This window comes from Carlito syrichta, unplaced genomic scaffold, assembly GCF_000164805.1.
Source record: "Carlito syrichta isolate Samal-C Ts95f unplaced genomic scaffold, Tarsius_syrichta-2.0.1 Scaffold314254, whole genome shotgun sequence".
In the NCBI taxonomy this organism is placed as follows: domain Eukaryota; kingdom Metazoa; phylum Chordata; class Mammalia; order Primates; family Tarsiidae; genus Carlito; species Carlito syrichta.
The window spans coordinates 603558-631174 of record NW_007258350.1 but is presented as its reverse complement, the minus strand read 5'-3'; the positions used below and the strand labels follow the sequence as shown (position 1 = coordinate 631174).

The window sequence follows — 27617 nt, the reverse complement described above, 5'->3', positions numbered from 1 at the left end:
ACTGAGCGACAGAGTGAGACTACAACTCAAAATAAATAAATCAATAAAAACAAAAAAAAGATGCACAAAGTAGCAATTCAACAAGAGCTTTGAATTCAGGGCTTCTAGTAAAAGTGGGGACTCGGTTGTTTAAAAATTTGAATAATCCATAGGACTCAAATTCCTTTGAATTCTATTCCAAAATTCACAGTGACTGAATGAACAAAGAGTGGCTCATCTCTGTAATGATTCTTCTCCAGAAAACGCAATTTCTACTATTCCAACTTTACAAGGTTTGGAAAGCTTAGAGAAGTGGGGGCTGATGGTGTCTCATACTCTATTTCGTCTATTTTGTTACTATGTGTGTTCTTAGTTTTCTTCAGAACAAGGTGTTCATAGGAATTCCTGGGCAACTGTCAGGATTTCTGAGCTAAAGACCCTCTAACATCAATCAGTTTTTAAAAGTCTTCTTTATCATATAAACTGTATTCAGTTTAATAATTCCAAAGTAAACTTATTACTCAGATAAAATGATCCTAAAGACTGTTATGTAGCTTATCAATGCTTAAAAACAGTATAGCCCAGTGAAGTAGAAGCTCCAATGATTATTCTGTTATAGATGCACAGGTGTGTACAGGTGTTGGTGTTGAGCATATTCAAAAACTGAGTATTGGATATCTGACATTTGAATTTTTAGGACACTATAGGTCATCTTTTGAGGGTATATTCATGAGTAGTCTATTCATATTTAAATAATAAAGGGACTTCTTGTTAGCAAGCACAAAATAAGATGATGAAATGGGAATGAGTTAATTCAGAGATTTAACAGCCAAAAAACTTGGCAGTACTAGGTGATAAGACAGTATAATAGTGAGAAAAACATTCCATGTCAGTGATAGAACAGATCCATGAACAAACACAGCATTAAGATATTTATGGATACTTTTTCCTCACGTCTTGATCCTCTTAAACGTTTCTGTTACATATTTCCATATCAGATGATGTTATTATTTTTCACTTATTGTTATTTAGGTCACCAAAGAGGTTTCTTTTGTAGTTTTAAATTATAATTTTTTTTTTATTTGCCTTACTTCCTCCCAAATGGAAATCAGGCAACAATAACTTTCTCAAACTTGAATTTCCTGGCTCTAGATAAGGAATATCAAAACAGAACGTTAATCCGCTTTTAATTCATTTTTATAGACTGAATAACTGTAGTCAATACAAAGTCAATCTTAATTTAAAATGTCAAATCTGTCATGCATTTTACAGTCCTCCTTATGTAAATATAGCTCAGGTATTTTACAAGTATATGAAACGATTTGTGTTTCTTTGCCTGTAAATCATAGAATTATACAGCTTGAATAACTTAAAAAAATAAAGCATGTGCCTCTCTGGAATTCCCTTATAATTTCTGGCTTTTTTGTAGTTTTTTACATGAAAGTACAGCACTGTGAAGCTAAGGTTAGGTTTATGAATACCTGTAGGCAATATGCCTCTTCAAAATAACTTATGAGTAAAAAGAAGTGGCTTTGTTTTGTTACAGCACTAATTAAATCAACAATGCTTTTCCCTAGGTCTTAAGACTTTTATACATTTAAACTTATATACATTTTTGAATATTAAGATATTAACTCACACAAAACTATTAAGGACACTGTCTTTTTACTAGGAATACTCAACAAAGTTTTAATTACTATTATTACTGATTCAAAATTTTACTCAGAATCTATCATATGTGATCTAGGCTGACTAACAACTTAGCTGTGATTATATGCCAACCCAAAATTAGATTACTCTTTTATTCCCAAATGTGACTGTATATCTCTAATAGTCTTTCTAAATTAGAATATGTTAGATTTCTTTACTCTACTCAGAAAACATGTGATTCCCTTAAATAGAGAGTAAATAAAAAAAGTTTCTACTATGAGATGTGGATTTCCCAAACAAAGGTCCCTCATTTCAAAATATGAGACATGGTCCCTAAGTTTCAAGTAGTTAAATTATAAAGCTGAACAAAAGCCCTCAAAATACATTCTTGGGAGCTGTACTATTTAATTATCTTAGAAGTGAATATCACCAAATAATTTAGCCTGGATGATCAAGTATGGTGTGAGTCTGGCTTCATAAATTTCAGTAACTAAAGAGATCTGCTTCAGATGTGTCACTGTCACTTAGAGGTGACCAGTGTCCACCATTTTGTGAAAAACAAATAGAAATATTTTCCTACATAGATACATATTTATCAGAACATAAAAAACCCAAAGAGAGTGTGATGCTTCTTTGGCAGAGACTACTTTGATATTCTGAAAATTAAAAGATCGTATATCTTGTTATTTCTCCAGTGAGTCCTGACTTCCACAGGATGCTGAGAATACCCAAACTTGAGCCCAGGAGAGGTAAAGAGAAGGCACCTGTGTGCTCCAGGGCTCAGGGTGGTCAGCACTGGGCTGCATGCTTACCTGGGTCGGGCCTCAGGGAGCAGTGGGGAGTCACCAGCGGAGGGACTCCGGGAGGCGGGCTGCTGCAGGGAGGAGCTGTGCACTTGCTTTGGGGACCTTGGCACTTCAGTGAAGGAGGAGTCTCGGCCCGAGAATGAGAAAGACGAAGAACTCTCGACGGTCGGGAGCAGGTCTTGGGTCTGCTGGGTGGCACTCAGCTCTTGACCTCGTCTTTGGTTTTCCACATTCAGCAGCACTTCGTGGTCGGACACGCCATCGCCTCCATGGAGGGCATAGTCCTTGGGTTCACCAGCACAGGTCCTGAGCCCCATTGTCTCAGTCCCGGAGTACGGAGCACTCAAATCTTTGCTGGATTCTTCAGGTATGTCACTCTTTCCCGCACGTTTCTCGACAGCGTCAGTATCCTTCCTGGACTTGGTGTACCGGGACAAGTATTCAGAGTCGGTTTCGGGATCCAGAGTCAGGCCGTATTTCTCTGCCAGCTGCCTCCTCCTTTCTGCTTTGTACCTTGCGATTCTTTCAGCTTTGGACTCTAGCCCATGGGTATCCATGATACCTGAACTATAGGATGGATCAGCCTGGATGCCCGAGGTTTCTGTGCAGTATTTAGATCGAGTTTGCTTTTCTGAAGAAGAATCAGAAGTTTCTTCCTCTTCATTGGATCGGCCTACAAGAAGATCACATGGATAATACATACAGATCTCAAGTAAAGACACACATAGACACACATAAAGATGCTTTACACTGCACACATGACATGCCTGGGCACCCACACTGTGCAGGACCGATTTCTCACATAGAGAAAAGATGCACCTGGGCTGTGGAGACAGCGGGTGGTCTTCAGCGACTAGACAGGAGCTATGGAGGGGGCACCGGCTCACAGAGGCAGCTGACGGAAGCTCATCCCTTCACTCCCAGAGATCCTCAGTCCTTGCTTGGTGCTTACGTCCCCTTATTTATTTACTTTTTTTTTTTTTTTTTAAGTTTACCATTTCACTTATGAGGCCACAGGTGAGGTTCAGAGTCCTCTAGAAAAGATAGCAGACAACTGAACTGCTGTAACTGGACAACTGATGGATTGTGGTTTCACAGGAACGATGGTAACCATTACAGTACAGCCTTTGTCGATATTCACCAGTTTTTTTGCTTTTTTTTTTAACAGAGTGGCTTTTTTTCAATTGCAGCACACATGCCTGATGTAGAAAATGGACATGAGACCACATGAAGGTAAAAGCCCAGACCACCAATAAGCATACTAATGACTTGACATTTTTGTATTCCTTCTATTCTTTTGTATAGTGGATTTCTTCTTTTGGTTTATATAAACTATTTAATGTTAATAATATTCTATATCAAATACTTTCCTATATTTGGAAATTTTGCTTTGAAGTCATCACTTTTTTCTTTTGTCTGTCAATTTAAACCTTTTAATAATCCAACCTTATTTTTCTTAATCAACTTATTGCCCACAACACTCTGCTCTTACTGAAGGTAACCAATTTATTTCCCACTATACTCTGCTCTTACTGGTGGTATCCTCTTATCTCATATGTATATTCCATTCATTCTTACACCCATGCCCTTTACTTTATTTGTGTATGAAGTTATCATTTTTAAGGCTTCATAATATTATTTCTCATATGCATTCTATAGATAATTTAACCCTCCCATATCGCAGGATATTACAGTTGTTTCTAACTTCTGATCTGATTTTCTGCTTACTAACACAACAGAAAGACTAGTAAAAGTAGAATTGCTTTGCCAAAGGATACATCATTTTAAGATACTTGCTAGACTGTCAAATTAATTTCTATAAAGTCTGTATCAATGTATACTCATATTTGCAATGTATGCTTCCTCACAAACACTGGTGTTCATTTTTTAAAAACCTGCCTTCGATTAGCATAAAAATATGCATTTTTCATGTTTATTGGCTATCTGAATTACCTTTTTCTTCTCTGGAATACCTACCTGCTTACACTTATTTCTCTATATTCTATTGGTTCACAGTGTCATTTTTATTGGTTTGTGTAAAATTTTATAGGAATATTAGCCTGTTGTCCTCTTCATGAATATTTTCAAACTTTCTTGTGGCTTACTTTTTGCTATATTGTTCAAGTATTTGTAAGACTGTCTTTGAAGTGCAGACGTTAATTGATATGTAGTCAAGTGAAGGGACCTGGTCATTTTGTGATTTCTTTAGCTGTTTCTGTGCTTTGGGAGTCCTTTTCCATTCCACTTGAATTAAATATTAATCTATGTTTTAAATTATTTTCTTCAATTTAATCACATGAGTAACTCGATCTAATTTTGGGATTTGGTATAAAGTGAGAAGAGGAATATGTCCCCTCCCCCTCTCCATAGCTAACCCATTTTCCCAGTACTGTTTTATGAAATAATAATTCTTTTTCTCAATAACATGTGATGCTTAAACCATTATATACTACATAGGCTGAAATTTTATATACACTAGGATTTATTTCTGGTTATAAATTTTGACACTCTGATCTGTCTATTCTTGATTTTTCATTCATGGCCACAGGAAATTCGAAACTCTAGAGACCAGCAAACTGATAACATGATGTGAGATCAACAACCGTCTCTGAGGAAGAAACTGGAAAACACTGGCTATAAAAAGGCAGAAAGCCTCAGAGTCAGGGACTGGGATGTGAAGAGCAGCCTATGTGTGTCACCCTCTGCTAAGGTCAAGTTGAATATTTCATGCCCATAACAAGGACTCCAAGTACAAGGAAAAGTTAAGTCATACTTGCTCAAACCTCCTGTTTAATAGGAAATAAATATACTATAGGTTTAAAAATTACACACATTAACATAATTTAAATAGACTTTTGTTTCGTTAAGCACTAATCCTTCAAGGTCCTGCTTTGCTTTTAGCTCTCACTGCTGAGCGCAGCCACCTCCTGCACTGGGCAGCCTGGCATTTGTGTAAACCTGTTAGGAGAACTGCTACGAGAAGCACCCATCTCATTCCTTCCTCTATCAAACAAACATTTGCAGAGGGCCTCTGACAGCACATCCTGTGCTGGGCTCTGAGGATAGAGGAAGACAGACACAGTTCACAGCAAGACTTGGGGGAAGGGATTGGTCATCAGTGACAGCAATATGCCAAGGAGACATTTCTGACTGCTGTGACACTGGAGGGCCATACTAGGGTGGAGCTGACATGTGTTGTTGTTTCTAACAAATACATTTGATTAAACATTTTAGCCACACAATTCACTTTTGTGGAATGTCTCATTTTCCGGGGCCATTAGATCAACAAGACAATGTGTGACAGGCCGGGTCACACACCCTGCTCGAGGATGGGGCTCCAGCATGCGTGCTCACCGATATGGGGGCTGGCTGGGTCGGTAGCTCGCATGTACCGAGGGGTGTCTTCCTCCAGCAGGCGATGAGTCACTAACCCTGTGCAGCTCTGCAAGAGGATGGGCTGGGTGTCATTTTCAATCCCTTCGAGGCGCCTGGCAATTCTTTCTTTTCTGTGCAATATACCAAAAGAGGCACGGTGAAGCAGCAGTCAATCCCAAAGGACACTGAGGGGGGCTCTGCCAGGCACTGGCACTCTACCTCCCAATTTTGTGCTATACATATCTTACCTTTTCATTTCTAAAAATTCTTTCCTCTTTGGTTCAAAGATTTTTCTTAATTCTGCAACTAAAAGAAAAGAAAAAGAACAAAAAGAAATGACTACTAGTATTTAGTAGTCATGCCCTATTGTTTCACTCATGCAGTATTTGTTGACTGAACAAATTCTTGGTTCTTGGTTCCCATATTCAAAACTGACAAGTTCCGGCTTTCCCGGAGGTTGTTTCCTGGGAGGGGAGGCAGAGGCCATATAAGTAAGCATGTGCACACACAGACACATACACATTCACATGTATGGCACAGGCTATGTGAAGAAGTAAAATCACACAGGGTAAGGGAGCAGGTTCTATTAATGTTCCATCCTGGGAGCCAAGGGAGGCCTGACTAGCAAGATCTCTCTAGTAAGGTGTTTTCAAGCAGAAATCCCAATATCTGTTTCTAACTTTTTTTGGCTTAACAGAGTAGTCTACGCTTGCATTATGGAAAATGTTTGCAAAAGTAGAGATGAGTATCATGTACCCCATGTGATCCGTAAGCTACCATTATGAGCTCATGGCCACTCCCATTTCACCCTGTCATTTAATCTGTAAATATCTGTGGCCATCTGATTGTGCTTCCAATGGAACCTAATGTGGTTGCCTCGATTAGCCACAGTTTGGATTAATACAGATTCTAAGCCTCCCCTCACTGGCTTTCACTGGAAGGAAATGTTAGCATGTTTCCTTGCTATAATTTTGGTGGATGATGGATAAGGTAGTTACCCCAATTCTTCAAGAAGTGTTGGATGACCAGAACAAATGTTCTGCTGAGGGTGAGAGCTTCTCATGTGATACTGACTACAGGGACATGATGGAGATGTCAGACAATCGATTCTTTGGAGAATGGCCAAAATTGGAGGAGAATAAAGGTCTCTCTTCTTACCTCCTCCTCAATTGCCTTAATTCATAAGGGCTCATTTGAGGACTCCCATTGAGGACTCAGAACCGGGTGGGAGAGAGAGTGGGTGGCAGGATAGCCTGGGGCCAACAAAAAGTTTCAAAAGGCTGAGTCACAGGAGAAACCCAAAGAAGGGAGAGTGCAAGCATGGATTTTAATTTTCAACTGCTTCCATTTCTGATTTATTTTTTTAATGTAATTTTTAATATTGAGTCAAACCTACACCTATACACATATAAATTTCATATTGCCTTTTGTGTTCAGAGATATAAGCCTTGTTTTTATTTATTTATTTTTAAATGATAACTACCTTTAAACTTCAGTTGAATTGGATTTTGTTAAGGATTCAACAAAAGTCTCTCTCTCTGGCTTTTAAAAAGTCTTTCTCAGTTGGCCTTCCCAGGAACCAGACTAGCTGAGATGTGCCTCCTCCAGTATTAGTTGTGTTCCTATTTAGAAGACACGGGCATAATAATAACAGTGCATCCTGCCATGCTGCCCTGGGAGAGAAAGTTTGGCTAATAATAGCTTCCTAGTTAACAAATTAGCTCTAGTGAGATTATGGTGATAAAACTTTAATGGCTGGTAGTACATATTTTGAAAATATGTTCGAGGATAACAAAAACCAAAGAGTTCGAATTAATTATTTAAGCCCCAAAGAGGAGAATGGGGCCCTATTTTTCATAAGACTGCTCAAGAAGCTACTGCAACCAAATTCCAAGGGCTCTGAAAGAGATGACTTAAACCCACGCCACAAATACATAACTGAGAAATCAAGTAAATCAATGGGTCCCGAGTAGCATAATGGGAAAGCATAACTTTCCTTTTTCTCGTCCCAAATTATTTCAACTGGGTGAATACAAAAAACATTAACATGGAGTGTGTCATGTAACTTCCACTGGAAAAAAGTTAAGATATACATCTTTTGTTTTAATTAGGGACAGCTGTAAGTCACTTCCATTTCATTAAACGTTTAACTAATTTTTAAGTTTTTAAAATAAATTATGCAACTGAAGAGTTTTATAAAAGATTCTGTAGTATGTGAAAAGCTAAGCAGCAAGTTCTTTCCTGCCATTCTTTATTCCCTGTATTCTAGAAGGAAAGATCAACTAATTGAGAGATGAAGCAAACCTCCCAGCCACAACCAAGCTAGACTTTTCCTACTACTATTCCACCCTGCTGTAATATTCTATAAGGACTAAGATGATATGAGAAAGGAACCAGAACAGTAGTTAATCACAGAAGTGGAACCTCAAGCCTAGGGCAGAGAGAGCAGAGAGAGGGACAGTGGGCAAGTCAAGTTATCCTACTTGTCCAGGGAGAGTTCTGTCCCTTTCTGGACAAAATAGGCTATGCAATCCATCAGTGAACTGTCATAGATAGCGATTCACTCCTGGGTATGAGAAGAAAAGTTCTTTGGACAGTACCTAACAGACATGCAGATGCACCTTGCCAGGGTTGCAGACTCAGAAGACTGGCTCTGGAGGAGCTCACAGATTGCAATAGGGGTGCTAATGGCCTTCTGGCTGGAAAATGCCTTTGTTGTGAGCCTGCACTGCAGGAGGTAGATTTCCCTGGTTCTCCTACTAAATGTGAAATCACTTCAGTTACTGTGACACAAAAATGCTCTCCTATGTTTCCAAAGCCTCCTGAGAACTGTCCTGGATTGAGAACCAATAAGAACTACTGATCCCACCCAGTACAGGACTTCCAACAGGCAGCCTATGCATTGGACACCCAGACCCTAGGTTACCCAACACAGACACCACTGGCCCGTCACTGTGCTCTTTAGTCAGGCCTAGATTCAAACTCGAAATTGTCTCAAGCCTACTGTTCCCCAAAGGGAAGCTAGTATCCATTAAGGCAGCGGGTGCTTGAAATGACACCTTGAGGTCCTCTCCAATCATTTTACTGAGGTATAAAATGATGTCATCAATGAAACTATACTTGAAATGTATTGTTGAAGTTTATTAACTCTTAGTGGAGATCTATTGTGAATTTTTAATGAAAAATTTAAAAACCGCCTCCAGCAAACAAATAATTACTTATCAGTCTATTTCTAATCAATATATTTTTCAATTACCAAGACTTGCCTCATTCCTACAGACATAAGATTATAAGAAAGAAAGCTGTGCAAGACAAAAAGGAAGTAAAAGGGAAACATTTTGAGTTGGTCTTCTCCCCAAGTCTACAATTGAAAAGTAAAATTAGTAAAACAAACATGTAACATCATGTATAATTATATGTTTGTTTTACATTATTATTGATAATATATTTTAAAATGTTAATACTAGTGTAAAGCTAATACTAAAAAAAATGGATAGAAGTCACCCTTGTAGAAATCTATGTTGCAACTCCACTGTTTCATTTATAGAGACTACCTACAATTCTAATGTCATCTTCTGATTTATAATCTTGATGGTTTTCTTTTACAATTAAAAAAAAAATTTAATATAATTTCAGACATACAGAAAATTTAAAAGACATCCTTCACAACATGTTAACAATTCACTACATTTAGTTCATTTTATCCTTTTTCTTATCTCCAGAAGTATATTTATATGTGCATATATGTATGTATGTGAGCACGTTTACGTAGTATTTTTTCTGAACCACTTAAGAGTAACATGATGCCAATGCAACATGATGCCCCTTTATTTCCAAATTCTTCAGTGTGTATTTCCTAAAGATAAGGAATAAAAAAGGTTTTAAAAATTAAATGGCTGTAATTCAATTGATTATATGCTGACAATTCATATAAGTGGTTCAATTTTAGTAATACTAATCATTATGGCCTAATTTCTTCTTTTTTTTCTTTTTGGAGTCATGGTCTCTATCGCCAAGCATGATCATGGCTCACCACAGCCTTGACCTCTTGGGCTTAGGCGATCCTCCTAGTTCAGCTTCCTGAGTAGCTGGGACTACAGGCATGTCCCACCACACAAGGCTAATTTTTTGTTTTTTGTAGAGAAGAGATCTTGCTATGTTGCTTAAGCTGGTCTTAAACTCCTGGGTTCAATCAATCCTCCTGCCTTGGTCTCCCAAAGTGCTGGGATTACAGGCATGAGCCACCATGTCCGACCTAATTTCCATTGTAATAAGAAATTGTTTTCAAATACATGAAGATTGTACATGCACTGACCTAGCCCTTATTATACCTGCTCTCTTGGTCTATTACTCTTATTTGAGTAATCTGCAGTGGTACTTCTGTGGCAATATGGATTCAATGAGAATATATCTTTAGTTATTTCTGACAAAAATTGGTTGACCAATTTCCAAGTAAGGCAATTTAAGGGAATTTGACAGCAGAGCTATAACACTTCATGAAGTTATTTAATTACCTAACATACTTTGCAATAAGACTATATAACACCAATATTCTGGATAATTTGATCTGCTAGGTGCTTTTCTTGGGAAACATAGTTTCTTCAATTAGCTCTAAGAAATAGAAGATTTTTGGTTAAGATATTGTTGCATTCAGGCCTCCAAATGTGAGTACAGTAGAATCTTCCAAAGAAAAGTAAGTGGTGGGGTACTGCCAAGAACACTTCTCTCTCATCCTTCACTTGACAGCCTAAGAACATAGGCCAGATCTGGAATATTCTGAATACTGATCTTCCCACAGGAGTAATGCCCTTTAACTTTTCCACTTGGATGGCAGCCACTAATATAAAGACAAGCAGCTTATAAAACAAGTAATTTCAAACTAGAGGAATAAGGGGGAGGGTTGATGGTAAAAGGGTATGGGGTTTCTTTTTGGAGTAATGAAAATGTTCTAAAATCTTGCTGATGGATGCACAGTTCTGTGACTACATGAAAAGTTGCTGGATTATATACTTTGAATTAATGAATTGCATGGTTTTTGCATTTCATCTTAATAAAGCTGCTAAATAGAGTAATAAATTGGGTCCATTTCATGATTTTTCAATAGAGAATCCATTTTATTTATTGAGGTGGAGTCTACTCCGTCACCCAGGCTGGAGTGCACTGGCAGGCTCCTGGCTACCCCAGTGTCGAACTACTGGGATCCAGTGATCCTTCTGCCTCAGCCTTCCAAATAGCCGGAACTAAAGGCGCACGCTACCATGCCTGGCTAATTTTTTTATTTATTATAGAGACAAGGTCTTGTCAAGTTGCCTGGGCTGGCCTCGAACCCACGGGTTCAGGCAATCCACTTGCCTCGGTCTCCCAAAGTGCTGGGATTACAGGCTGAGTCATTCAGTCCGGCCTTTTTTTTTTTTTTTTTTTTTTGAGTGGAAGTCTCACTCGTTGCCCACGCTGGAGTACAGTGGCACACTCACGGCCACCCCAGCATCAACCTGGGCTCCGGGGATCCTTTCACCTTAGTCTTCCAAGTAGCCGGAACTACAGGCACGTGCTACTACACCTGGCTAATTTTTTTTTTTCATTTATTGCAGAGACAAGGTCTGGCCAAGTTGCCCGGGCTGGTCTGGAACCTGCGGGATCAGGCAATCTACTCACCTCAGTCTCCCAAAGTGTTGGGATTATAGGCTGAGCCACTAAACCTGGCCGGAGAATCCATTTTAATAGCATAACCATAAATAGGTAAAGATTTTTAATCCCTATATTACTGTTTGTGATACATGACTATAGAAGTCCCTTAGAGGAACAACAATGAACATTGTAATGTTCAGATTCACAAGAGCAAGAATCCCTTATTAAATGAACAGAAAGAGACTTCGTAATCTTATAAACGAACATAAAACTCAATGTCATTAAAACAAAATTATAATCAATTCCTTTTTAAACATTACATTGCCAGGACCTAGTAAAATCATTAATGTATCTGTTGAGATGGAGAAACAAATTGCTGGTAATAGATGGGTCTTTCCAAATGTATATGTATTATACCTACCCAACCCAAATTCATCAAAAGTAAAGAGATATAAAATAAGACTGCGGAATTTGGATGAAGTCCAGGGGAGAGGGGCACTGGTGCTTCTAACGCATGCTTGAAAGAGTTAAGGGAGCTTGTGAATTTGGAAACAAGTCTGGTTAATATATAAAACTTTGGTGAAAATTAAATTTCTATAATCAATTCTGATACATTTTCTAATACAACTGGTCAATAAACTTAGGTGTTTTTAAATGTTGTTGCACAGGAAGTTACACTTTGTTGAACTTTAGGGAACCTAGCATCTCATACTATTTTTAATTTTTCTGCTCATAATATTATCTCTGATATTATTTATCAAAAAAGGAACCAGGATGCATGAGAAAGAAAAAGAGAGACTCTACAGACTGGGGGAAACAACTTTTGCTATATAGAGCTTTGCCTAACTAGTCAATCCTTCTCAGCTATTGCTAATATCAATCTGTTCATTCTTATACTTTGTTTTGATCATCTGCCTAGATTTTTAAACACAAGTTTGGCTCAGATTAATTGGGGTTTCTTTGTCTTTCATAGAGAGTCCTAAACATTGGAAGAACTGTTCTATCTCACAGCTACTCTGTGTACCCATCCACAGGGGAACCTTCTGACAGCATCCATCCTACCCTGGCCACAAAGACCATCTGTGACTTTCCCTTGAACGCTCACCAGGGACAGCTTAGGAGACCACAGTGTAGTCCACTGCATTTCCAGGTACCATGAAGGCTCAGAATTTCTTTCTCAAATGAAATTGCAACTACCTCCTTGTAATTCTACACATTATTCTCTTTTGTGGCCTCTGGAGCAACACAGAATAAGGCTATATTTCGGTTGACAGTGCTGTAAGTACTTGAAAATTGCAACATGTCCCTGTTTAAGTTTTCTTCACCAGGCCAAATTCCTGGAGTCTTTCAAATATCCATTCTCATCAGACTATGTCTGGGCACATCATCCATTCAATTCCTCAGGATATATTCCAATTTGTCAGAGGCCTTTTAGGCTGGATTTAGCTTCTTGTAAGAGAATTCTTCTTTTGGTCTAATTTGTTTTGGGCTCGATGTTGTATGTGGTGTTTTTTTGTTTTGTTTTGTTTTTCTTTTCTTTGTTTCAGAGCAGAAAAAAAATCCACCCCTCTATCAACCCTGTTTCTTCTAAAGAAGGGGTTACACAGCTCACTTGGGATGAAGACATTTCCTGCGCCGGTACTAAATGATCGTTCCTTGTGCTAGTGTTACCATTGGTGAAAACAAAGTCCAAGCTATGTTTACATCATTTCACAGGCAAAACTAAGGGGATGTGACTTATGGTTGGTGCAAATATTTTCCTGCACGTGCACCTTTACCAGTGGAAGTAGTGACTCATCAGACATGTGTGAGAGCCTGCTTGGGAAAGAAGAAAGATGAACACATAGAGTCTGCACAGCTACTTATAGCCCAACAGGGAGCTAAAGGATATTAAGTGTAATAGCCCTAACAATGGGAAGAGGCCTGAGGCAGCCTCTGGAGGCAGCTGGAGTGAGTGGACAGAGAAGAAATGGGCAGAACTCACTGCCCTTGGAGAAGGCTAAAGGCAGAAGAGAGAAGAGGTCAGGCTGAGTCTACCCTCCCTGCCTTTCCTGCCACACCAGCCTCCAGGGAAAACTTGAGGATGCCTAAAATTAAAAAGAAAGAAGGAGCAGAAAGGTGAGGGTTGCACATGCAAGACAGACATTCATGAGTTGAAGCAAACTCTTGGATGAGGCAGGACGGGACCGAAAGGAGACCACAACCTGGGGCTCGGTGAGAGAGTTCTCAAAGAAATCAGCCGGCACAGTGCGACCACGCCAGGACAAGGCTAACCATTGGCGAAAGCCTCACCTTTAGGAAGTGCAGCTAAAAGCTTAGCATCGATTCCTCTTTTGTAGTTAGCAAGTTCTTCTTTATCTTCAAGTGAAAGCTCTTTCTGAAAGCTAAAAAAAATTATTCCATTAATACAGTGTCTAAAAAGTCAATTTAAGTCAAGATATATCATATTAAGTAAAAAAATGCACAACACAAAAATTATGCCTGTGTCACCTACAGTTAATATGTGCAAGTAGACCACAAGTAAGACATTGTATACCGGGGAGTTAACTAGTAATTTTTTTCATTTATTTGTATTTATGTTAATATGTGTTGTGATTTTTTTGTGTGTGGCAACTATAATAAATCATTATAGCAGTCTTTAAAGGGTAAGTAGTGTGTAGGGGATGAAAACTGGGAGTCGTATGCCTTGGTTCAGACTGACAATCTCTTCTAGACCATGAACAGTTGTGTAACCTTGAATTAATTACTCAACCTCTCTGTGCTGTAATTTCTTCCTCAGAAAACAGCAACTTGTCTAGATGATCTATATATGCTTGTCCCTCAGTGTTAAAATTCTATTAAAGTAACAAATACCTCAAATATAATACAGAAACAAATACAATAAAAAAATCAAAGCACAGTCAAAAGGTCAGGAAGATTCATGAAGACTTGTCTTGGAATAAAGGAGGAAATGAAAGGGGAGAATAATAAAGGAATTGAGCCAGGTTGGTAGCGCATGCTTATAAACCCAGCACTTTGGGAGGCCGAGGCGAGAGGATTGCCTGAGCTCATGGGTTCCAGACTAGCCTGGGCAACCTGGCTAGACCTCATCTCCACAATAAATAAAAAAATTAGCCAGACTTGGTGGTGCATATTTGTAGTTCCAGCTACTCGGGAGACAGAGGCGGAAGGACTGCCTGAGCCCAGTAGGCCGACACTGCAGTGGCCATGCTTGTGACACTACACTCCAACCTAGCCAAAAGAATGAGACTCCAACTCAAAAAAAAAAAAAGAAGAATTGAGCACTTACTATGTACTTTCCCCCATCCTGAGCATATACCCCAGATATCATCTCAATTATCTCCCCCAAATATTATGAGGTCTGAACTACTTAATGGTGTGTTGATAAATGTTTTATGATTGCCCCCTCAGTTGGCCCTCCATGAACTGCCTCTGCTTTGCATACTGACAGGTGGTGTGAGTACTCCCACCACGGCGGAAGCCACCCATGGGACTCAATGAGCTCAGAGTTGGGAGTGAGGCACCACATCAGCTCTAGCACGCCACAGGAACCAGGATCAACCTCAGTCTGCAGCACAGGAAACTGCCCCAAGATTGGCCCAAAGACAGTATTTAATAAGAGGAGGAGACAAGATTCAACTCTAGCTCCTGCTCTAATACTAGGCGTTGTTGTCCCAAGACTGCTATACCCATGGCTCTACGGTTTTTGACAGGAATGTGCTGAAGAAGGGCAGGGCAGATGCTGCTGCAGCCTTGAAGGAAGAAAACAAATTTAGGGAGACAGGGAACCACTATGACCACCAGATGGGTGAAAGGCCTAAAAAAACATTCAGTGTGAAGCTGACCTTCCCTTCCATGTGTAGGGGTATATTTCCATAGGGGCCAATGAAGAGGTTGATACTATCTAAGTGAACACACAAAATAACCTGTACCCCATATAAAAATTAAACTGAAAGGAACTTTCACACATTTGAAAATAATCTATCATCGCATCTTTGCAGAACCAAGCCCATCTGAAATCTCAGTTATTGCATATAAATGTAGTAAAGCTTATATTCATAAACATGAGTGTCAAGTATTCACATGATTTAATAAAAAATCTTGGGAATGACTAGGTTTATAAACCACACTCCAGATTGGCTTGAAGATCCTAACACACCTACCTAGTCAAAAACTTAGAATTACTGCCGACTTCTAAATAGTGAATCGTAAGGCAGTGACAATATTTTTCAGTGTTTTATTCAGATGTCTGATTTAGTATAAAACTAAAAAAGTCACACCTGCAGAAATGTACCCTATCTAAGGAGCAGTATGCTATTTTAATGATGATTTAACATCTAATTTAAATATCTCGATAAAGTTCTGTATTTTCTTTGAGAAACTAAATTCATCTCAGGAAAACAATTCTATATTAAAGTGAAATAATATAATCCCTGAAATATTTACCTTCTTGGCCACTGATCTTAGGGTACAAATGTTATCTTATATTTTCAAAAATAAGCATCTGCATGTCTCTATTTTCCTCTACCTCTCTGTTTATGAAAAAGTCCAATGAAGCCCTAAGCAACTACCCCTGGGTTAAATACTCCAAAGTTCACAGAGTGGAGTTTACAAGTCATCACCCTCGTATCTCAGCTCCATATGCATTTATTGTCTTGAACTGATGTCAGCACCAGTATAAAATATAGCCTTTTAACAGCTGGTCAGAAACCAATGGAAAACACAAGATCTATGAGGAAAATCGCTCATGCTTCTCAACACAGTTCACTCTGCACACTGCTCCTGCCATCCGCATTCTCTTCTCTTTAGCCTCGTTGCTAGTATCCTGGCTCAGTCGGGCTCTTGGTCTGAACCTCAGACAGCTGTTCATCTTGTCAGAACAGTCCCCTGGCCCAGTGTCTATCCCAACCAGCACCAAATCTATAATATGCAGTTTTGATTTTTCTTTTCCTACCATACTGTTCTTTTCCTATTTGTTCTTTTCATGTATTACAAGTGTCATTACAGAGTTTTTATAATTTTTTGTAAATTATGCTTTTAGAAAATATTTTAATTTTAATCAATTTTATTTAAAATTATTGACTTTAGAGTTTTTTTTTTTTTTAAATCAACAAATGCAGCCAGGCACAGTGGCTCATGCCTATAATCTGAGGTGAGAGGATTGCCTAAGCCCACGGGTTTGAGACCAGCCTGGGCAACTTGATGAGACCATCTCTACAATAAATCAAGAAAAATAAGTCAGGCGTGACAGCACATGCCTGTAGTTTCAGCTACTTGGAAGGTGAGGCAGAAGGATTACCCAAGACCAGCAGGTTGAGGCTGTGGTGGCCATGAGTGTGCCACTGCACTCCAGTCTGGGCAATACGGTGAGACTCCAAAAAAAAAGATAAATAATAATAAACAAATACAGTTGAATAAATGAACGACTATAACAAAACACTTCATATGTATATTACAATTCACCCTGAAATATTTTATGATATCAAGGAGGAGCAAAAATCATTACAAAAAACAAGAATAATTAGAAGGGCATATATTCAGTAATAGCAGTTATAAACCCTTTCCTTCTTTTTTCCTCTCCCTCCCTCTCTTCCTTTCTTTCCTCCCTCCTTTCTTCTTCCCTCCCTTTCTTCCTTCCTCTCTTCTTTCTCTCTCCTCCCTTCCTTCCCTCCTTTCTTCTTCCTTCCCTCCCTTCATTTCTGGAGTAGTATACAATTGGGAACACATCGCTCCCCATCACCCTTGCTCACCTTGTGCACATGTATGAGATTAGCATATTTGTAAATGTTTATAAAGTCATGAAATTTAAAAATCAACAGCTTCTATACTTTTATTACTGGAATCTACATGGCTGTTTTTATATCTGGCGCCTGTTCCTCTTGTCTCGCTCCCATGTTTCTGCTAAATGCCTGGTAACATCTGAGGAAGTCGATGGACAGACAGGAAGAACAAGCAGATTGGGTTGGAAAGTGTGGCTCTGGCTGTAGGGAGTGCCGCATGTTGCGACTGTTGCAAGACCCCTTAAACCCATATGTGAAATCAGTTTTTTTCTATAAAACAAAAATCATGTTTCTTCCCTGAAATTTTCTGCAGCCGAGAGCACTACTCAGCAGTGAAAATACAGGCAAGACATCCTAGTACAGAGCTCTGGACCACTCGTCAGTGAGTCACTTTTTCTGATCATCTAATGGCTGATGAAATGTAAACACCCCAAAAAGCCCTTACATCACTCTCCTCTCTGCTTTTCTGACTCAGAGCACCATATGACTGGTGGGACCGCTCCTAACTCACGTGACCAGCTCCAGCTCTTCCTCCTTAGTCATCCTTCCTACCCCTCCTAGACAAGAGGTCTCACAGGGACAATCTCTGCAGGCCTTGGTGTGTTGCTATGGCTCAATCAAAAGTGTGTGCCTCAATTTCAGTGGAAAAGCATCTCTCTAAATAGGACTAAAGTAAAAGCTGTGGACTTAATTTTTTAAAATTATAATTTCACTTTCTAATAGTAAGAAGCACCTCTTGGATTTCTTTTTCCAGCTCTCTCCCCTCTGAAAACAGCGCTGCTTCTTTATGATTCATAATGTTCACCTTGCTCCCTCCATCCCTCCCTCTGCTTCAATAACCTGAGGAGAGTGTGCCCCCTGCTTCCATGATAATTTTTCTTTTAAATGTGTCCCATTAACCTACTTAAAGACCTAGCAGTAGCAACGAGGGGGGATTTTATTAAAGGGGGAGCAGAATTCTCTGCTGTTATTATCTCCATCTCTTACCATGTGGGATATGCTACTATTATTACAAGGACCACCAGTACCACATGGGGGAAGTTTCCCTCGCAATCTGCTCATTACTGTAGCTGAAATGACAAGACATGGGAGAATAAACTCTATGACCTCATATTTTCATCTGTTTTAGCTGGTGTCTGGTTGACTAGATTTCCTTTAAGGAGACAGGCTCCTGTACACTCAGCACTGTCCCAAATGGGCTATAAATTTAATAGGCATACATGAAGAAATACCCACAATCTCAGATTAGCTGTGTCCCTTTGAGTCTCTGTCCCCTAAAGTGTGTGATGTCCATGTTTCATGCTTTCTTGTCCTTGAATAAGCAATGCTTTCCTGTCTCTCTTTAGTTTGGTCATGTGTTATAATAGCTCTATGATAGTTAAACCAATCTGCTAGGGACATATAGGAAATAAGCTTCAGATTCTGTTAAAAATATAGCAAAGATAAATATGGATGCACCAAGCATTAGGAAAGTAAGATTTCATGTGTCAGGTAAGACAACTTTCCTGATGACCCTGGATCACCCATGTTCTAATTGTCCCTAGGTGTGGATGTAACATGCCAAAGACTCATCCTGTCTAGTGTGTTCACAAGATCAACTCTGCCATTTCTGAACGCAGAGCCAGGCTCAGCATGATGAAGACAGGAGTGAGACAATTGTTTATTCTAATGCTATTGAAACACAAAGCCCTTTTTAGGCAAGACACAATGTCATAAATACATTAGGCACAAGAGCATTGGAGTGGAATGAGGGGGTGGGTCCTCCTAGCATAAAGGAGTATAGGTTGAGATCCATGCCAGCATGTGTAGGGAATGATACTTTTGTGCCTCCACTTGCAAATATCCAACTTATGAGCAACCATGGTCTACTAAGAAGCACCCGAGATACAGGTATTGTGCTTGGCACAGTTACTCATTTTCACATTGTCTTGCATCAATGATGATGTGTCATGGAGTTTTAGCACATTAGGTGAATCAAATTAGCACCCATGATATCCCGCAGTCAAGAGAACTGGAAGTGCAGAAAGTTAAGAGAAAAGTGGTAAACCCAGATAACCAGAATTCATATGGGTGTGTGAGTAGATGGTGGGAGGAAGAGAAGTAGGGAGGGAGGGGTGGAAGTGGGGACAAGGCTAAACCTTTTCTTTAAAAAAATCGAGTTCCTTTCTTTGATGGACAGATTACAAAAAGATATCCCATTCTTAGAGTCAAGTGTGAGAAAGAAAAGAGAATATCTTTTTACAAGTTTGCAATTATAGAAGACACCAATATTCTGTTCTCCAAACAGTTCTCATAAATGGCACTAAGTACAAAAAGAATCTTTTACTTCATATATTTTAATAAATTTAACTCTGAAGAAAAAACATATTGCCAAGCATTTCAACTCATGAATTAGGAATTTAAGAGAAAAATTCTAAAAGCTACTACAAATCTTCAAAACTCAAGATTCCTTGAGCAAATGCCACTTTACCTTGGAACTTTTCTTTGTCGTGGGAATCCAATGAAGCTTAAGTTTTTCTTGCTGAAATCTAAGGGAAAAGAAATAATGTAACATTGAAATAGTTACACAATAAGTTAACAAAAATTCAGTGAGAAAAAATTCTTTAAACTCTCTGTTAATGTATAATTTAAGAAAAAGGAAACTATTAACCACAGAAAAAATAGAAATACAAAAACGACACCTTCTAAGAATCAAATTCCATGTATACAATTTACATGGGCACGTTTACTTTTCCTTTTCTAAAAAGTACCCAACATACTCCATGAATTAAAAAAAAAATTCTGTAATAGTTCAATGCTATCATTTAAATTTGTTAAGAAAAAGAAGAACTCACAGTAATTAAACATGGAATAACATAGACATTTATTCAGGGAAAAGCAGAGAAAATAATTAAGCAATTTTTGTCAAGTTAGCCGGAAGTGTTGAAAGTAATTTTCCTGATGTGTTTGGGATGCCTTTAAGGGAAGAGGTGTGGGGGTGGTCAGCCTTATCGCTTCCGTTAAAATCTCAACAAGAACAGCACCACAAAATAATCATTTATTTATTTCTGAAGACAAGGTATATATCATGTCAAGACAGCTGGTAACAATTCCATACAGGAAAAACACACATCCAGAGTGAACAAGTTAATCAGATCCAGGTGCACAGACAAAATTTATAACCAGTCTAATGGCAAGTAATCTGTTTTATAGCTTTTGGCATACTAACCACTTGTCCACTAAGAAAACCACAAGCAGACCACTTACAAAAACCTCTTCCCCTAAGGAAGTGTCTTTTACTGCTTAATACTTAGGGGCAGAAGTCTGAGGAAAAAGAGGTACAAAATATACCAGATGCTGACACTTCATTATCCATCAAAATACATCCTCAGTCCTGCAATCTGGAATCTCTAGCCAACTGGCGAAATACAATGAAACGAAAGGTATAATGTCAATTAAAAATCCAGGCTTTTCTCCTAATTATACAAGTTTCTTGCTATGCATTTAAAGAAAGAGAACTCAGTTCAAAAGTTATCAAATACTGTAGAAGAAAATTCCTGAATCTGAGGTCTGAATTGTTGAAATCCCTTCCTAATAGTGCATTGATGCTAGAAAATACTTTTTATTCTTAGGGTTGAGTTTTAAATATGATATTCAAAATAAACTCAACATTCATTTTCGTTCCATCAGTAAACTGAACACGCATACCACACTTCAGTAGTTAAGCTGAAAACACAAACTTTCCTCTGGGGTCAGACAGAAGCCACTAAAAAGACAGAATCTTGTTCCAAACTGTCCTACATGAAGAGTTAATAAAAAGACACTCACCACTGCCTACTGGAAATAACTTAGTATATATAGTACTTGGTTTAGAAACATATTTTAGCTAAAGTGCAGCACATCCAGAATTCAATCCACAGTTTTGGGCATTCCAATTTCATTGGCAATTTTTCCTGCATAAAGAAGCTTTAGTGCTTTTAAAAAAGCTCTAAAAGTAGCTGTAACTTACTAACAGAAAAAAAAAAATCACATTTATCAGCAATCACAAGAAAAGCTCATTTACAAACTCAATTAGATATTTAAAGTGTCCTTTGAGAAAAGCACTAAGCAGACACAGGAGAATACAGAGTGAAATGTAAGATTCCACGGCATTTGCTACGTGATCACATCCACACATCCATACAGTTAATCTTTCTCTTGCCTTACCTTGTTTCTCCGAGAATTTGAAAGTTTCCAAATAGCTGGAAAAGCCTGGGCTTCTGATCATGGTTGTGCATAGAGGGTTCAGCCACGGAGACTGCTTGACAGCTAATTCTCAACCAGCAGTGACCTTCGGCTGGTCTCAGCAAAACTGGGTTGAGATCCTGCACAGTGCAGGGCTCCAGCGACCAGGCACTCATGTCCTTGAGTGCATGGTAAATGCAGAGGGAGAGGCTGCAGGCTGGAACAGCTCAAACCCCGTAATCAGATTATGAGCAGAAAGGAGGCCTGGAGATGCTGCAACAGACTGAAGCCCAGTGATGGGCACACGGTATTAGCACAGCAGAGCTACGCCGAAACACGGCATGGGCCTTGACCAAGCAGGCAAACTGAACCTAACCAGCATCATCAGAGGAGTAAAACAACAATGCCTCCTTTCTCTACAAACAAACACACACACCAACATACAAACCTACAGAGACTCTCCATGTATTGGGAAGAAGGGAAGTTGCCTAACTATTGCAGGCTGTTCCAAGTGTTTGGCTTTGGCTAAGTTAAATGAAGTCTTTTACCTAACAGAGGGCCAAAAACTCATACTTAAGAGTTAAGATTTATGAACAACATATGAGTGAAACTGTGGGAAAAGAAAGGGCAGATATTACTAGAAGTTCAAAAATTTTAATTTGAGACAGAAGCTGTTAAGTTTTGCCTATTAGACTGCCCCCTGCTTATTTTAAACCGCAACATGTATCTGGTGGGTCCAAGCAGGGATAATGCAATTCCAAGAAAAATTCACAGTAATTACAGACTGACAATTTTACAGTTAAACAAGACATTTTAAAAGAACCAAGGGAAACAGCCCTATTTCCAAGCTGAAGAAATAGGGCTAGATAACTTACTTGCTCCCAGGTAGACAACTAGTAGGTGATGGAGCCATAGGATCTTGGGGAGATGGGATCAAGATGGAGACTAACCACACCCCACCCAGAGGCAGGGACCCTGAATTTAACTCTGTGTCCTGAACACTATATCTGGTGCATAGTAGGCCTGCAGTAAAAGTTTGCTGAGTGACCACAGAAAATCATGAGATAATCTCTTCTAAAAGCTAGAGATTGCATTCTAAAATGATGGCACATATTGAGTGTCCTGTTTTAAACCAGATCCATTTAAACTGATTTCTGTTTTTTTGAGTTGGAGTCTCACCATCACCCAGGCTGGAGTGCAGTGGCACCATCACAACTTCCTGCAGCCTGGAACTTCTGGGCTCATGCAATCCTTCCACCTCAGACTTCCGAGTAGCTGGAACTATAAGCGTGTACCACCATGCCTGGCTAATTTTTTAATTGTTTTTGTAGAGATGAGTCTCACTATGTTGCCCAGGCTAAGGCTAGTCTCAAACTTCTTGGCTCAAGAAATCTTCCCTCCTCAATCTCCCAAAGTACTGGAATTAGAGGCATGAGACACAGCATCCAGTCTTAGACTGATTTCTAAAACACAAACATGCCTAAGATGAAAATAAAGAATTATATGCCAAACTAATTAAAGCACAACCATAAGGTACATGCACACTAGTTACTACATGGACCTGTGATAGCATTTGGCATCTTTTAAACTTCTCTTTTACTTTAACTTTTATAAAATCGGGACGAACTATGGCAAGTAGTTGAAAAAACTCAGCAAGAAACATCATAACTACTGTGGATAACGATGGTGGACCCTTCATTGTAAGGTCACAGATAATTAGGAATGAAGAAAGAAAAAGGAGTAATAGAAGGAGAAGAGAAAGGGTAGCAAGTGGTGAATGCAACTGATTCTGGAAATAGAGAGCGAGATGAAATAATATGTATATTGACAAATTATCCTTTATAAAGAATTTAACAGCTTATAAAACACAGTATTGCTTGCTTGTCATCATTTATAGTCCTGAAAACTACTCTTCCTATAGAATACTGTTATAATTGTCCTAAAAGAATTTAAATGTTTCTTTCTGTTTTTTTTTTAGAGACAAATTCTCATTCTGTCACTTAGGTTGGAGTAGGATCATAGCTCAGTGCAGTCTTGAACGCCTGGGCTCAAGTGATCCTCCAGCCTCAGCCTCCTGAGTAGTTGAGACCACAGGTGTGAGCCACCATGTCTGGTTAATTTTTTATTTTTTGGTAGATATGAGGTCTCACTATGTTGCCCAGGTTGGTCTCAAACTCCTGGGCTCAGGCAATCCTTCCACTTCAGCTCCTCCAAAGCACTGGGATTACAGGCATAAGATACAGTGTCTGGACTCTTTTTAATTATTATTAAGGAATGAGTCTGTTTCAACTTTTTTAAATGAAATTCTAGTATGGAATTTTTAACACTTTTGATATCCTTTTTAACTTGACAATGGAGTCTTACTGGAATTATTTGCCTCACCCATCAATTATGATACAAAGCAAACTGATTTAAATATCACTTGTTGAAGGGAGAAAACACAAAATTATTCATCAAATTATGGATATAAATTTTAATCTACTATTTAAGTATCCTATCCATTGGAAACCAAATAAGATCATGAAGAAAAATCTACATTTGACACCAATAGAAAGTATTCATGAACATTTTTCATCTACACTCTAATAATTACAATAAATAATAATTATTATTACTATTTTTGGCTAACTCATTCACACAGGGAAGCTTCAAAATAGTCAAACGTTTCCTCACATCATTCTGCAAGTTAATGTATCTCATTTCTCTGCAGAGGAAATCCTAAGCTGTGACTGTAACTTTTTTTTTTTGAGTTGGGGTCTCACTCTGTTGTCCAGGCTGGAGGGCAGTGGCATGATCACAAGGATCACAGCTCACTAAGCCTCCTCCATCTGCTGGGCTCAGGAAATACCATCTCAGCATGCTGAGCAACTGGTGCTACAGACGTGCACCACCATGCCCAGCTGTGACAGTGACTTTCTTCAATTTTGGGAGAAGGCATGTGAATTAACTCTCCAATGGTGGTGTCCTCCCTCCCCGACACACCACTCAGTTGCCAGCTCAGCAGGGATGCACGATGCATAAAGTTCTTTGCCACTGTGTCCCCTTAGAAACACGAATCTTTTCCATGTCCAAAGCACTAGAGTCTTCAATATTCAGGAGTAATTCTTTATCCAAGTAAAATACGAAGTTTTAATCTTTAAGAAGAAAACAAGCAAATATCTAAGTTGCCAGTAGATGGGTATGCAAAAATTCTTTAGCACAGGAGGCATACATGCGTACCTGAGAGGGCCTGAGGGAGGTCATTGTCATGGTAATATCATAGAATGCACCATGTCATGTCATGGAACACATCACAGAACATGTCATGTCATCTCGTGAAACATATATTATGCCTAGGTACACATCATGACATATCATAATACATGGATGGTGGGTGGAAGAGACCTGGAGGACTAGAAAGCATCTATGAGTAGGCCACTGAGATGCTAACGTCCCAAAGTGGTATCACTGGGACAAGTGAATCAAACCTTGGTGAATCCAAAACCTTGGACACTGGGGAAATTTGAGGCAACGAGGCCTTTCTGGTCACCTGCTCTTCATGTAGAAAAATGTCAGATGACTCCCTCAACTACACATAGCTTGTGCTGTGGCAGTGCCAGGCTGAAAAGCCACATCCTCTCACTCTCTCAAGAACATTTCACACATTCCTGATCAGCCTGGACACAAACTACAAGGGCAATTGTGGTGAACTTGTTCTGGATTGAGGTCACAGGGTCCTCCAGCCCTATAATCAACCTTGGCTCAACTGGTAAAGGGGTCAACCTCACCCTAGAAGGAGAGGTCAGGCCAGTTATTGGTGGCTTTTCATGAACTTCATCTAATTTTTAGGTCAACTTTTGATCCGTAGATGTTCCTCAAAACCAGAGGTGACTAACCAGGACATATCTGAGGCCCTAAAGACAGAAGTCAGTGTCCCTGGGGGACTGAGGGGGTGTGTGAAAAAGGGAGAATTTGATGACTCTATAATTCTTCCTTCCCTTCCCCATGTTCCCACCTTATTGGAGAGGGACAAGACACGGATGTGACTATCAACTTTGAAGAGTGTAGGAAACAATGACATAGTGATTCTATTTCTGGAAGTGTACACAGGGAAATTACTATAAATGAACACACAAGGTTGTTTACCACGGTTTTGTTTATAACTGTATAAAACTGAAATTAGTCCACATAGGGAGACTATAGAAGACTGGGTAAATAAATTGCACAAGAAAATCAGGTTTGAAACTCAACCTGTGATTTGGGAAACCTTTAATGTTATGTTATATTAGAGATATGCACACATATCTAAGAAAGTAAATAGACCAAAGCATTAATATTCCTTCATAACTCAGAGATAACTCTGTTCATGTTTTCCCTTCTTGGTTTTCAAAAGTATCCACAATAAGCATGATTCTTCTGTAATCACCAAAACAATCCTCAAGGCTTAGACTTAGATTAAGAGTTCAGGAGAAAATTCTGGTTGTGAATGAACTGGGCCCACGGGCTAAAAGTACAATATCAACCTTCCCAGTTCTTCTGCATTTTCTTAGCTAAAATTGAGGAGTCAACCGAGATAATCACCAAAATCCCTGATCATCTGCAGCACAACGTATCTCATATTTGATACCAGATGGGCACCCGAGTCATGGTGGAAAATGGCTGGTTGCCAGTGAGGGTACTTGGCTATTTTCCTTTTCATTGGCTTTGCTCCCACTTTCTCCTCCATGAGGACAACCCCTAAAGGAAGTTTCCACTCATGTTGTGGGGTACGTGAGTACTACCAGCCAGAACAGCTGACAGAGGACCAGCTCCCCAAATAGCCTCCCTGTCATCTGAGCTACAGCTGTAACCCACACTCTACAATCCCTGTGGGATAAATACCACAACCCTTTGTCATCCACCACCTTCTCTTTTTCCCTTGGTGATCTGGGAGGCAATGCTTCTTACCTGGACTCATACCGACATTGTCAAGAGTCGGACTACAGTCTACCTTTATGTGATGTCCCCAGCAAAGCTGTAACCTTTTCTTCCTGTTTCTCCCTGCACACAATTATTGTTCCACATCATCGCTTCATATTTTCGGAAACACAAGGTGGACTTTGGGAGGAGTCTCAAGTTGAGGAGAGAGTAGGAATAACTATCCTGATGTACGCAAACTACTCAAGAAACAGAGTTGGCTAAGAACACGAGGAATATAAGAACAGAAGGGACTTCATGGCTTGCCTGTTTGCCTGCTTGCTTGATCCATTCAACAGGATTTATAGTTCACTTGTTTTGAGTCAGGAACTGTACTAGAAATGAGTGTTCTGGGTGTTGTCCCTTGAGTTTTTAGGATCTTTTAGCTAGGAGACAGTAAAAGTTTTTGAGCAGTTAAAGTTTCATTGGTAAGAATAATAAGAAAATGGATAAAAGGATTTTGACAGGTGAAGTTAGTGCTGGCAGGCAGGGTTGGGGACACTGATCCAGGTCCCTCTGTGTCCAGCTGGTATCATGTTTGAGCTACACTGTGCTTGTGTTACCAAGGACTCTGGTGACTGCCTAGGTCAACTCCTCAATTTGTAGCCAAGAGAATGCATCTGCTGGAAGAACTGGATGGGCTGATGTTGTGCCGTAGGCCCGTGGGCATGGTTCATTCATAACCGGATTTTCTCCAGACTTTTAGCCCAAGTCTAAACCTTGGGTATTTTAAGAGCTCCTATTGTCTTCATCTTCTCATTTAGATGTAATTGTTTTTGGTGATTACAGAAGTACATTATGCTTATTGCAGATACTTTAAAAAACATAAAAGGAAAAGTGTGCATAGAATTATCTCTGAGTTGTGAGAGAATTAATGTTTTGGTTTACATGGTATTAGATATGTGTACCTATCTCTAATATAGTAGTAGGATCTCCCTAGCAGGCTTTGAGGAACTCAGGAAGTTTACGGTCCCAGAGCACTCAGCCTGGAGTCCACTCTCTGGTGAGGAGGCAATGATGGTCTCAGGTGTCATCTTATTCTTTACACCTGAGCGGGAATTTAAATGAGCAATACAGGGTAGTGTGAACTTACACTAACTGTTGTTTGAATAAGTACTGTTATGAGTTATCAATAATAATACACTTCTAGAATGAAGACGTGCCAGAGAAATGATTTTAATGAAATCTACTATAAGCTATTAAAGACGACGGCTATACTGAAATTCCAAAGCATAGGATATATTTTTATAGCCTAGTAAAG

General features: G+C 39.2%; 1 protein-coding gene across 3 annotated transcripts in view; it reads right to left on the bottom strand.

Annotated features, from left to right (window-relative positions):
- The window catches only part of SVIL (supervillin), a 190144-nt gene that overhangs the window by 77137 nt on the left and 85390 nt on the right, over positions 1-27617 (bottom strand). For all 3 annotated transcript variants that reach the window (XM_021719136.1, XM_008071246.2, XM_021719137.1), the window contains exons 3-7: positions 19689-19746; positions 13731-13822; positions 6059-6116; positions 5790-5941; positions 2442-3108 (exon numbers count right to left, since the gene is read on the bottom strand). In XM_021719136.1, the coding sequence (XP_021574811.1) occupies positions 2442-3108; positions 5790-5941; positions 6059-6066 (827 nt within the window). In that variant the 5' untranslated portion in view covers positions 6067-6116; positions 13731-13822; positions 19689-19746. The remainder of the gene's footprint in view (positions 1-2441; positions 3109-5789; positions 5942-6058; positions 6117-13730; positions 13823-19688; positions 19747-27617) is intronic.